Genomic DNA, 14,537 nt, shown 5'->3' with positions numbered 1-14,537 from the left:
CAATTAAGGTATTAGTAACAGAAAAATATGATGAAAAGCATCATACTAATGGACTATTTTTTTAAACTTTCAGTCTAAGCGGAAAAAGATACAATGCATTTATTATTAGAGGTAGAATGTGACATCTGTGGTCAATGTCTAATAAAACCCACAGTTTCCAAAATCTTAAATTGACAATACTAATAATCTTAACATGATATCTTATTTGACTACAATGATTGATAACTAAATAAGTTACCCTTGCTCTTCAATATTTTTTGTGCTAATCAGATCAATTTAAGTCATTTATATTATAATTTTATTGGAATTTTTTTGACCTTAACTTTATAATAATGTCCTGATGAACTGTTTAGAAGTCCATCTGATGATTTAGAAATAATTCAGTTTTCATAATTTGCAGTGGGAATATTCACTTCCAGTAGTAATTCAGTGCTTTTGAAAATGCACCAGAGAGTCAGGTATTGAAGCTAGGAAGCAATAGGAGACCATCAATTTCCTCCCTCTGACATTACCTGCCAGTGTTTACATGAAACCGGATAATATTTGTCTAAGACAGTTTCATTTGCCAGATTAATACAGTTTCCTCCATTGCTTATTTCTAATTTCAAGAGACATATTCTGTCTCTAAATGTTCTTTCATCACTGATTCTTTTATCCCATTTTTCTTCTTGATGTTTTCCTTTTAGAATCTTTCAAATACTACTGGAAATATTTTGGTTATTCCACAAGTCTGATAGTTCCATTATTATGGAAAATGGTGAATATTCTAGATAATCCCACATTAAATGAACAAATCAACACATGGATCATACAGTATAAAAGTTCAATGAACTCAGGAAAGCAAAATTACATATTTCTTTGTTACCATCAAGAAGCAAATGAATGGATATTTTGGATATGTAGAATAATTTGAGCAGCAAAATTTGAAATGTAAGTGCCATCTGCAACATACCAGTGATTGATACACCTCAGAAACTACACCTTGGAGAATCTCATCTTTTACCTTAAGTCTAAAATATATATTTACCGGATACTAGCAAAATTAAAATAAAATGAAATGTCAAATAACAAGTTTGATTCTTTGAAAAACTAACGTCGATTTGAATTTTTTTTTTTTATTTTCCCCCTTTGCTATATTTGGATAGCTTTTCAATGACTCCTATTATAGCACTTATCATATATGTGTGTAAATTGTTTGTCTATGTCTGTTTTTACCATTAGCTTCTAATGCTTAATGGTTGAAACACTTATAAAATTTTTGTGAAAATCTAATATGCGTTACAGTGTTTGGCACCTAGTCCATGCTCAATGAATGATATTACCTTAAACTATTGATTTCACTGTAAATTGTTTTTGCCCAAATGATTATTTCTGTTGCTTATTGTAATATGGTTCAGACATAGGTTTTTAGAATGAAAAATTATGTTGGTTGAAAAAGATGCTGAGAGAGTGGTTGTGTGATGGAGAATGAAAAAGAAGTGATAAAGATAAAGCATCACAAAGCAACTTTTACTCCTAGCTCTGGCAGAGTAGCCTGTATCAAACCTTCCATCAAAAATGATTATAAAAAAATAGAAAAAAAACCGAAATAAATTGAGCAAACAAAAAGTATTTATTGCCAGACCTAAGTTAAATACTGGAGAGAACTGTTCAGGTAGAAGAAAAATAAACCTAGATGGAAAGATTGAAATGATGAAAAGAGGAAATGTGTAGGTAAATCCAATGAATGTTGAGTGATTAAGACAGTAACAGTGTCTTTTGGGTGTTTATAACATATGTATAATTAAAGTCTACAAAAATAATGGTGCAAACATCAAGGGATGGGGTGGAGTTATAATGTTCTATTGTCCTTGCTTTGTTCATGAAGTGATAAGGGTACTAATTACAATTTACTCTAATAATTAAGGCTACACATTTTATTCTCTAGGGTTACCACTAACAGAATATGAAACTGACAAGCTAATACAGAAAAAATTCAATGAAAATACCCACTTCGTTAATATAAAATAAGGCCAAAAATGGAAATAAAAGGAACATATAACAGATGGAACAAAGAAAACAGACATACAATTATAAGTTAAAAAATAATGACTCTAATTTAGAAGTAAAGACTAACACATAAACTTAAAAAAAGTAAATCCTCCATGCTATTCATAAGAAATCCACCTTGCCTATAATATTATAATAAGCATAAGTATAGACACTAACTTATAAATAACTGAATGTATCTAAATTAATGTGAGAAAAAGTAGATTTTGTGACACAATCATTGGTGGATCTAGAGAAAATCATTTCATAATGGTAGAGAAGTAAATTCACCAGGATAGCCAATGATTATTCATCTGGTAATTTACTGCTTGAATACATGAAACAAAAATGAAATAAAAGGAACAAATGCACATCACAGAGATTCTTAAGTTACTTGGTAACAGATTAATAAAACAGAAAAAAATTTGTATGAATAATAAAGATTTCACTAACACAATTACAAGTTTGACCCAATTGGCATACATTCACCCAATAAATGAAGAATACTCACTCATTACGAATCTACATAGAAATATACTGATATCAGGGGTGCCGGGGTGGCACAGTTGGTTAAACCACCGAATCTTGGTTTCTGCTCAGGTCCTGATCTCAGGGTCGTGCGATCAAGCCCTGCATGGGGTTCTGCACTCAGTGTGGAGTCTGCCTAACTTTCTCTCTCCATCTCCCTCTCCCACTCCCCACCCAACTCTCTCATGCGTGTTCTCTCTCTAATTAATTAATTAATTCAACAAAAGAAATTTACCAATATCAGGTTATATTTTCTCCCTTAAAAGAGGCAGACACTGGGCACCTGGGTGGCTCAGCTGGTTAAGCGACTGCCTTCGGCTCAGGTCATGATCCTGGAGTCCTGGGATCGAGTCCCGCATCGGGCTCCCTGCTCGGCAGGGAGTCCGCTTCTCCCTCTGACCCTCCTCCCTCTCATGCTCTCTGTCTCTCATTCTCTCTGTCTCAAGTAAATAAATGAAATCTTAAAAAAAAAAAAAAAAGAGGCAGACACTTCAACATTAACATTTGATTTCCTGAGATAAAACTGTCCTCCCACTCTGAAAATAATAAAATATTTTAATGTGTTTTTATTGATAACCTGAACTAGAGCCATGGAATTATATTTCATAGGCATTGTCTGCGAGCATATTTGATACATTTGGGCAATAGGCATTTTTCATTCTCTGACAAATTAGTAATAGGATTTTCTAGTGTGTTTATTTAAATTTGTGTGTTCCAAGTCAAAGACAATAGAATAGTTAAATTATGTAATGGAGCTTCATGGCTAAAGATGATAATTGTAGTAATAAATAAGAGGGAGAGGAAAAGAAGAAAGAAGTGTTAACATATATAATATTCACTATGCTTAAAATACTGTTCAAAGAGATTTGCAGTTGTTAACATGCTTAATCTTTAAAACAGTTACTCATTTTCTCATTTCATAAATAAAGAAACTGACACATAATAAGATAAGGTAATTTGCACAAAAGGAGTGCTAAATTGTGAAATCAGGATGTCTAGCTGCAGAAACTGAGGCTTACTGAAAAACTGGTATTTTCAATAAAACTATAAATTACATTTTAAAGTTTAATTAAGGAGGCAAATGCAGACAAGAAAGTCTCAATAAATTCATATTTTAGAGAATGCATATCGAAAACACAGTGATCTTTAAAAAAATTAAAACCAGGGGCGCCTGGGTGGCTCAGTTGGTTAAGCGACTGCCTTCGGCTCAGGTCATGATCCTGGAGTCCCAGGATCGAGTCCCACATCAAGCTTCCTGCTCAACAGGGAGTCTGCTTCTCCCTCTGACCCTCTTCCCTCTGGTGCTTTCTGTCTCTCATTCTCTCTCTCTCAAATAAATAAATAAAATCCTTTAAAAAAAATTAAAACCAGTTGCAAATCTTTAAATTTTTAATAACTATTTCAAACTTTCTTATCTCTACTGTAATAATATTTCATAGACATTACCCAAATCAAAACATTGTATTAATGGTTGATAATCGTTAAACTTAAAATGAAACAAAAAGTATTTTTATTATAGTTAAATATACTTTTTAACAATATGAATTTTATTTCTTTTTAATTTTTTGAATGTAGTTGACACACAATGTTACATTAGTTTCAGGTGTACAACATAATTCAACTTCTTTATACGTTATGCTAAAGCTCACCACAAGTGCAAACACCCTTTGTCACTGTATATCATTATCACAATATCATTGACTATATTCCCTATGCTGTACCTTTTATTCCCATGACTTACTCATTCCACAACTGGAAGCCTGTATCTCTCACTCCACTTCATCCATTCTGCCCATCCCTTGACCCCCCTCCCCTCTGGCAACCATCAGTTTGTTCTCTGTATTTATGTCTGAATCTGTTTTTTGTTTGTGTATTCATTTGTTTTGGTTTTTAAATTCCACACATAAGTGAAATCCTATGGTGTTTCTCTTTCTGACTTATTTCACTTAGCATTAATATCCTCTAGGTGTCACTATTTGTAGATGACATGATACATAGAAAACCCTAAAGAGTCCACCAAAAATCTATTAGAAGTAATAAGTGAATTCAGTGAAATTGCAGGATATAAAATTAATACCCAGCAATCAGTAGTGTTTGTATATACTAATAATAAAGTGGCACAAAGAAAATTAAGAAAACAATTTCATTTAAAATTGCATCAAAAAGAATAAAACACCTAGGAAGAAACTTAGCCAAGGAGGTAAAAGACCTGTACTCTGAGAACTATAAAACATTAATGAAAGAAATTGATGATGACACAAATGAAGGGAAAGATATTCCATGCTCATAGATTGGAAGAACTGATATTTTAACACCCTGCCTATCCTAGGGGCGCCTGGGTGGCTCAGTCAGTTAAGTGTCTGCCTTCTGCTCAGGTCATGATCCCAGACAGGTCATGATCCCGGAGTCCTGGGATCGAGTCCTGGGATTGAGCCCTGCATCGGGCTCCCTGCTCAGCGGGGAGCCTGCTTCTTCCTCTGCCCTTCACCCCACTTGTGCTCTTTCTCGCTTTTGCTCTCTCTCAAATAAATAAATAAAATCTTAAAAATAAAATAAAATGCCTATACTAACTAAGGCAATCTATAGATTCATTTCAATCTGTATCAAAAAAACAATAGCATTTTTCACAGAACTAGAACAAATAATTCTAAAATTTGTATGGAACCACAAAAGACCCCAAATAGCCAAAGCAACCTTGAGAAAGAAAAACAAAGCTGGAGGTATCACAATTCCAGATTTCAAGATACATTACAAAGCTGTAGTAATCAAAACAGTATGATACTGGCACAAAAATAAACACATAGATCATTGGAAGAGAATAGAGTGCCCAGAAACAAACCCATATTTATATAATCAATTAATTTATGACAAAAGAGGCATGAATATACAATGGGGAAAAGACTGTCTCTTCAACAAATGATATTGGGAAAACTGGACAGCTACATTAAAAAAAATCTGGACCACTTTCTAACACCATTCACAAAAATAAACTCAAAATCTATTAAACACCTAAATGTAAGACTTGAAACCATAAAACTCCTAGAAGAAAACACGGGCAGTAACTTCTCTGACATTGGGCATAGGAACATTTTTCTACACATGTCTCCTAAGGCAAGGGAAATAAAAGCAAAAGTAAAGTATTGGGACATCAAAATAAAAATCTTCTGCACAGCGGAGGAAACCATCACCAAAACAAAAAGACAATGTACTGAATGGGAGAAGTTACTTGCAAATGATCCAATATCCAATAAGGGATTAATATCCCAAATATATGAAGGACTTATACAACTAAACACCAAAAAATAATCTGTTTTAAAAGTGGGCAGAGGTAGGGCGCCTGGGTGGCTCAGTTGGTTAGGCGACTGCCTTCGGCTCAGGTCATGATCCTGGAGTCCCGGGATCGAGTCCTGCATCAGGCTCCTTGCTCAGCAGGGGGTCTGCTTCTCCCTCTGACCCTCCCCCCTCTCATGTGCTCTCTCTCATTCTCTCTCTCAAATAAATAAATAAAATCTTAAAAAAAAAAAAAAGTGGGCAGAGGACCTGAATAGACATTTTTCCAAAGAAGACATACAGATGGTCAACAGATACATGAATAGATGCTCAACGTCACTCATCATCAGGGAAATGCAAGTCAAAACCACAATGAGATATCATCTTACACCTGGCAGAATGGCTAAAATTAAAAAAAAAGACAAAAAATAATAAATGTTGGCAAGGACGTGGAGAAAAGGGAACACTTGTGCACTGTTGGTGGGAATGTAAGTTGGTACAAACACTGTAGAAAACAGTATGGAGGTTTCACAAAAAATTAAAAATAGAAATACCATATGATCCAGTAACTTCACAACTGGGTATTTATTCAAAGAAAATAAAAATACTAATTCAAAAAGGTATATGCAGCATTATTTACAATAACCAAGTTATGGAAGCAACCTAAATGTCCATTGAGAGATGACTGCATAAGGAAGATAAGCACGTGCACATGCATGCACGTGCACACACACACACACACAAATATTATGCAGCCATAAAAGGGATGAAGTCTTGCTGGTTAAACACATTTTTAATATTTGTTACATCTATTTTTACCATTTGCTATCATTTATCTAGAAAAATGTAGTTTCTTTAGATCTCTCAATTCATTTGAAGATGTGTCATATATCATACACCCTCCAAAAGAAAACAGTAAAAGAAGATACATGTGGAAGAATAAAATGATAATCATGGAGTTTAGAAAGAGAAAAAATTGCATAGAGGGACCCTCTCTGTAATGGCTTGAGCTTGATCGTGAAGGAGCTGGATTTTCATACTCATCTCACAGTAATAGGAACCTCCTGCTTCCTGCTGGGTGGTGTCAGAACAGGTGTAGGGTAGGTAGTGATGTTCACCATCACCCAATTATAACAACACTACTCCCTTAGTTGTTAATGGAAGCAAATTAGAAAACATGGATTTTTCTTTCCATTTGATTGTAATGAGGCAGTACCCACCACCACTTTTCCTGCTGGGGCAGTCTCAGAAGAAGCCAGTTAAAGAGAAGATTTAAATAAGATCCAGAATCTCATAAAGTAAATGATATTATCCAGATTGCAAGAAAAAATCATTTATTGTACCAAAAGCCAACAACATCTCAAACTGAATGAAAAAAGGCAATCAACGAACACCACATGACAGAGATTTTAGAATTATCTGACAAATATTTTAAAACAGTCACGATAAAAAAATTCCCCAACAAACAATGCAAACACTTAAAACAGATAAAAAATTTAAAAGTGCCAGCAAATAAATCAAAAGACTCAGCAAAGGAATGGAACACAGAAAGAAGAGTCATATCAAAATGTTACACAAGAGGGGCGCCTGGCTGGCTCAGCTGGTGGAGTGTGCAACTCTTGATCTTGGGCTTGTAAGTTTGAGCCCTGCATTGGGTGGACAGGTTGCTTAAAAATAAAATCTTAAAAAAATGCTACAGAAGAAAAGTACAATAACTGAAATGAAAAGCTCAATGGGTGTGCTCAACAGAGAATGGAGGGACTAGAGAAAAGAACCAAGGAACTGAAGTAGAAAAAAAATTACCCAATCTAAACAACAGAAAGAAAGTAGACCAAAAAATAAATAAATAAATAAAGATGAACAGAACACCCACGATCTGTGGGAATAAAGTAAAGAATCTAGCATGTGTCCCTGGAGTCACGAAAGAAGAGAGTGTAGGGCTAAGGAAGTACTTAAGGAAAAAATGACCAAAAACTTCTCAAATTTGGCAAGAGATATACACCTACATATTACAAAAGCTGAGTAAACTCCTAAATGGATAGGCACAAAGAAATCCATGTCATGTACATTGTAATTAAACTGAAAACTGAAGACAAAAGTCTCTTGCAAGTAGCCAGAGAAAAAGGACACCTTGCCTCTGGGTGAAAGTCAGCAAGGGTATGGAACTCAACAGGATGCATTAATGAGGTATAATCAATACTTCGAGAACACTCTATTTACAACATTGGAATATACGTTATTTTCAAGTATTCACGGAACACATACTAAGGTAGACCACATCCTGGGCAATAAAACTTAAATAAATTTGAACTGAAACCATCTAGAGTATGTTCTCTGATCACAATGGAATCAAACTAGAAATTAATATCAAAAGTTAATGAAAATCCAAACAATTGGAAACCAAACAACTCACTTCTATAATAGCCATGGCTTGAAAAGGAAGATTCAATGGAAATCTAAAAATACATTAAACTGAACAAAAATGAAAATACAACATATCAAAATATGTGGGATACAGCTAAAGTAGTACTGAGAGACATTTTGCAGTACCAAATGTATGCATTAGAAATAGAGAAAAGTCTCAAATTAGTAATCTATGCTCCCACTTTAAGAACCAAGAAAAGAAGAAAAGCTAAATTCAAAACAAGGGGAAGAAAGTAAATAATAAAATAAGAGGTGAAAATTTGAAAACAGAATAGAGAAAGTTACAGAGAAAAAAATCAATGAAACAAAAAATTGTTTCTTTAAAAAGATCAATGAAATTGGCAAAGCACTAGCAAGACTGACAAAAAATGAGAAAAACAACAAAATTACTAATATTAGGAATACAAGAAGGGATGCACCACAGACCCGACAGACATCAGAAGGATAATAAGGGCATACTATGAACAACTCCATATTAAGGGATCTGACAACTTAGAATTCACTCATTACTTAAACACACACACACACACACACACACACACACAACCTCACCTGATTTGAAATATTTACTGGTAGTGATGCAGCTACTAAGGAAAACAGTATGGAAGTTCCTCAAAATATTAAAAATAGAACTGCCGTATAATCCAGCCATTCCACATCTGGGTATTTATCCAAAATAATTAAAAGCAGGATCTCAAAGAGATACTTGTACTCTCATGTTCACTGCAACTTTACTCATGATAGCCAAGAAGTGGGAACATCTAAAGGTCCATTAAAGGGTGAATGAATAAAGAAAATGAGGTATGTATTTTCAGTGGAAATCAGAGGGAAATTCTGTCATATATTACAACATGAATGAACCTTGAGAACATTATGTTAAGTATGTATGAGTACTTAAGTACCTTATGAAGTAAGGTAGTCACAGAAAGGCAAATACTGCATGATCTACTTATGTGAGGTATCTAAATTAGTGAAATTCATGCAGAAGAAAGTAGAATGTAGTTTCCAGGAGCTAGGAAATATGGGGAAATTATTTTTCAAGGGGTATAGTGTTTCATTCATGCAAGATGAAAAAGTTCTAAAGATCTGCTACTGTACAACATTGTGCATGTAATTAGCAGTACTGTCCACTTACCACTTGGTAAAAGGATAGACTTCATATTATGTGTTGCTTACCACGATAAAAAAAGGCTAACTGCTACTATTAAGTTCTTTACTCTACAATCTTTATCACACGAGTGCTGTATGTCAATAAAATTGTGAACTCTTGGTGATGAAAAAAAAAGAGTCATTCTGTATAATTGGGCACAAAAGCCCAATCGCAGTGGATAAACACAAGTGTGAAAAAAAGCGAAAGGTAAACACAAGAGTGTTTCTTGTAATGCCATAGATCTTGGCTAGCATAAAAGAAAACAACATAAAATTTAAAATATCATAAAAATACTGTACAAATACTTATATTTTCTTACTGTATGGAAAAGTTAAATTATGAACATGAAAGAATAAAGGGAGAAAAAATTAAAAATCTGTATTCTACCCAAATTCTTGTGACCCAAATCATGTAAAGTTTAGTTATTTTTCAATTATAAATTGACTCTTTAAGTGGAAAGTTAAGGTGTGAAAAATACAACATAAGGCATTCAGAATCTGTCAAAGACTGAATCTATGGAATGTTGCAATGCCAATTTTTGAGACAGGTTTTCCACAAACAGATACTGAATCATCTAGATTAAGTTTTGCTTCCATGTATTCTCACAGCAATGAGTGCTTACCCCAATCATAGCATTTACCATATTCTACATTAATAATCTGTATATCCATGCTGTCTTATGTTGTAGCTTGTCAGTTCCATGAAGACAGGCTGGAATAATGTCCTTTTAATCATCTTATCCTGAAGGCATGGCATATGTGATGAATAGATGAACAATATGGGAGAAATATCATCAAAGGAAAGGAGTGGAAAAGATGAAGCTTCACATGTACTATAAAGAGCACTAGGGAGTTGTGGATTTATGAGAGCAATGAGCTATAAAGAATAAGCAAAGTTATTTCATTTAGAAATGTATATGTGAAAGGCAAATATGGATTACCAATGAATAATCAGAAAGCTAAGCAATTGTATCCTAAAAGAGAATTAAAAAAAGTAGAGTCCAATAAAAAGAAGTGAAGGGTATGGAGAAGCAATTCATGAAAGAAGAATTATGAATAAATGAGAAACATATAACAAGATATTTGATCCCAACAGTTACCAGAGAAATGCAAAATAAAATAGTAAGATAACATTTTTTTTTTTTGCTTTGTAAAAAATCTAATGTTGCCAAATTTAAGTTGGAGGTTGAAAACACTTCATAACCTGTTGATAGCAGCAGAAATTTTCACATTTATCGAGGATTGTTTGGATTATCTACCTAAATTTAAAATGCAGCACACCCACTTCTGGAATTCTATCTGAAGTATGTATCACACAAGCGCACAAGGATATACATCCAAAGTTGTTCTTTGTGCCCTTGAAAACACAAAGACTAAAGCTGTCAATAAGAGATAATTAAACAAAATTAAGTACAGGCATACCATATGCCATATAGCTATGTAGTCATTAAAAAAGAATGTAGGAGAAGTACACATGTGGATCCAGAATCAGTAATATTTTACACATATACACAAAAAGATTCAGAAAATTATGCATAGTATGACTGATTCTATTTGTAAATATATATACATATATAATGCATGGAAATATGCATATATCTTCATTTGCCTAGAAATGGCCTAGAGAGAGATACACACTAAGGTGATAACAATGACCAACCTTGTGAAGCATAAGTAAATGAGGGAGATTTTACTTTACTTTTAAGAACTCTGTTTGTTTCTGTTTTTGGGGGGGATGTGGAAATTATAAACCTATTGGAAAAATGTACTTTGTTATTATGGATAATGTGATGTTTAATCAAACCTCAATATAAACAAAAAATGAAAATAAAATGAAGAACACAGATAAGAAAGCTTAAAAATAGGTGTAATTCTTAATTTGCCTCAAGAAACAAAAAAGGAAAGGAACTGAAATGTATGAATCAGTAGGCCCTTAAAGAATTAGTGGCCAGAGCTGAACATGTTATTTTAGGACATATGTCCTTTTTCTAAAGCCATTCAGGGTGATGGGGCTTGAGAATATATAAAACAGCCCATAGATCACATTGTAGCTGAAGGGATTCATGCTTGCATTTAGTTATGAAGTTCAAATTGGAAGCTGTTCAGGCAGAAAACTAATAGAAATGGGTGATAGCTAATTAACCTAAGGCTTCAAAGTAATTGCTCTGTAAGAAGCAATTTAAAAGGGACCTTGCTCCTTTTTTTATTTTTGAAAATCATAAAATGCCCTATTTGACTTTTGGTGCATGAGCAAAAACGTATGTATACACACAAATATTGATTTTTTTTTAAACTTCTACCTTACCCAACTTCTTGGTAACGTTCTAAAAGGCCAAAAAGAACCACAAGAACTGTGTTTATATCAATACTGAATATCCCAGGTTTAGGACTTTGTGGTAAATAGAAATAATCAGAGTAGGTTCCTGAAGTAAAAGTGGGTAAGAGGATAGGGTTGTACTGATTAATTCAGCCCTGAGCCACCCGCCTCACCATTAGAATCAGTAGAGCCAGCTATTCTAAAGCATACAGTTGTTTGGTAGAGAATTGTGTCCCCTAGCAAAAGCATGGTGTTCTTGTGAAAAGAGAGAAGAATGGATTACATCCCAAATCATTCTCTGTCTGCCACAATCTACAACTCTGGCTTCCCATCTTCTGTGCATAGTTCCTCATATTTTTCAAAAATATCCATACCTATCATATATATACTCATTCCTTCTCAGAGAGGGGTGCTCCATATTTCCTACATTTCTATATCCAGTTCCAAATATAGATACTTTGGGTAGTATGGTGTTCTCTCCCCCAAATTAGCTTGTATTTCTGACTTACAGCTTCATGACCCATAAGCATCATGCACAACCCACAGATCTGGAAATAACACCAAGCTGAAGAATTCTTACCAGAAGAATTCTTATCAGAACTTCCGCAACCATGGATCCAGTCTTTAATTAGACTAGTCTAGATACATGCTGGGACCATCTTCCCTGACCATTGTCTAAATTTTAGAGTTTTACATTACCTAATATGACTACAGACTAGCATATTCATAAATAATTTCTCAAGAAACATGGTAAGTTTTCTAGGTGTCTCCAAGAGTCAAGCTGTCAATAATTTAGATTTCCCATAGAATTAGAACTCCCATAGAACCATGGAAGTTTTTTTTTTTTTAAGATTTATTTATTTATTTATTTATTTTAGAGAGAGAATGAGAGAACAGCGGAGGGCCAGTGACAGACAAGAAAGAATCCTCCTCTCTGAGCATGGAGCCCGATGGAGGGCTCTGTGCCATGACCCTGAGATCATGATCAGAGACAAAATTAAGAATCAGACACTCAGCCAACTGAGCCACCCAGGCTCCCTGAACCATGGAAGTTCTTAAGATGGCTACTGTCAGTTGTCCAGGATTCAAATTTTCAATGTATTTTCTTCCCAACCTTAGGTTTGACTCTGGTATAGTTAGTTTAGGATTGTGTTTATCCTGGCCAACTACTCTGGTCAAAGAAAGAATGATTACATAGATTGTTTTTTTTAGATCTGAACCATTTTTCCTTCTGGTAGAATCAGGGTGGGAAGGATTTTCCTAAGGCACATTGGCTACATGGCAGAGATATGGACAGAAAAAAAAAATAGCATGTTTTACCAAGAAATGTGGAGTTAATTTTTTAAGACATAAAATGCATTCAAAAATTATTTAATTTTCATTGTTGTTCATGATTGTCCATGATTAGATTGGAAACTACTTCAGGGAAGATATCATGTTCTAAGATTTTGTTTGTCTGTTGGATCATGATGTGTGGAGAAACTTACTTCATCACCTGGTTTATAATTCCTAACCACAAGATGTTTGATAAATGGAAAGTTTTTTTTTTTTAAAGGAGTTTGATATGCCTTATCTTTTTAAAAAAGAAAATTAGATAATTTACCCAGCCCTTGCTATTTACAAAATTATGGTAACATAGGGCTTAGAAAAAAGGCTTTTTCAAAATTATATGTCTCCTGGATTGTTTGTGTTTTATATAATATTAATGTCTGTTTATTTGTCTTTTGTTTCAGGATTTATTTATACATGTGGTGGAACTTTAAAAGGACTTAATGGCACTATAGAAAGCCCTGGTTTTCCATATGGATATCCAAATGGTGCAAACTGTACATGGGTAATAATAGCAGAAGAACGGAATAGAATACAAATTGTTTTTCAGTCATTTGCTCTAGAAGAAGAATATGACTACTTATCCTTATATGATGGACATCCTCATCCTACAAACTTTAGGACAAGGTTAGTGTGTTTTGAATGGAGGAATGGAGGGAAAATATGTTATGGGTAAAAGTTTACTTTACACAAGATACTTAACATTTGTGATACAATTGTAATAAAGTCATATTCACCATTTAATTTTTGTTCATTTGGAAATATATCATCTCATGCACAAATTAGCTCAGTATCTTTGACTTCATAATACTAGTATATTAATATTATCTCTCAAAAGAGTGAATGTAAATTGAATTATGACCTCTTTAGATTGGTTAAAGGTATTTTGTTTTTTTAAATACTTATTTTCAGGCTTCATTAGTTATGGGCATAACTGTTGATAAAGTGAAAGCATACCATGCAATGTGGCTACTCAACTTTAATATACAGTATACAAAATATGTAAAAATCAATATTCATATAAGAAAATACATTAATTTTATATAATGTGTATAGTTTATAAAATCTAAATATCTGAAAAATGGACTCGTTTATGTCACTAACTGGGAAATTTACATTTCTGTACATACAAATGAGATTATTTATTTTTAAGCTACTTGATAAAACAGGTGTGAAAATCAGTTGTCACCTATTAATTAAGTGGTTCTTCAAAATTTCTTCTTGGAATATAGGGTATCTAAACATGAGAAATTTCTGCTTAGCAAAAACTCCTTTTAAATATAGATCAACTCTAATTCAACCAAGTTCAAAATGCCAGATTTTACATATTTCATTAAGTCCCAGATTTTTACCAATGTGTATAATTTTTTAACTGTAGTAAACTGTTTTTGAACTTTTAATTTAAAATATTCTAAGCAGATAAACTCTAAGAATTAAAGACTCTTTACATACTTGGCTATGTTTACACTCAGAATGATAGTTAAATATATCT

General features: G+C 33.5%; 1 protein-coding gene across 3 annotated transcripts in view; it reads left to right on the top strand.

The window, feature by feature from the left end:
• Positions 1 to 14,537, top strand: part of CSMD3 (CUB and Sushi multiple domains 3) — a 1,204,765-nt gene that overhangs the window by 123,317 nt on the left and 1,066,911 nt on the right. For all 3 annotated transcript variants that reach the window (XM_044914284.1, XM_021688378.1, XM_021688377.1), the window contains exon 2: positions 13,450 to 13,672. In XM_044914284.1, coding sequence (XP_044770219.1) covers positions 13,450 to 13,672 — 223 coding nt within the window. The remainder of the gene's footprint in view (positions 1 to 13,449; positions 13,673 to 14,537) is intronic.

The sequence above is a fragment of the Neomonachus schauinslandi genome, chromosome 4 (assembly GCF_002201575.2).
Source record: "Neomonachus schauinslandi chromosome 4, ASM220157v2, whole genome shotgun sequence".
NCBI classification, from domain to species: domain Eukaryota; kingdom Metazoa; phylum Chordata; class Mammalia; order Carnivora; family Phocidae; genus Neomonachus; species Neomonachus schauinslandi.
The sequence above is the reverse complement of the archived record's forward strand: the minus strand, read 5'-3'. Positions and strand labels throughout refer to the sequence as shown.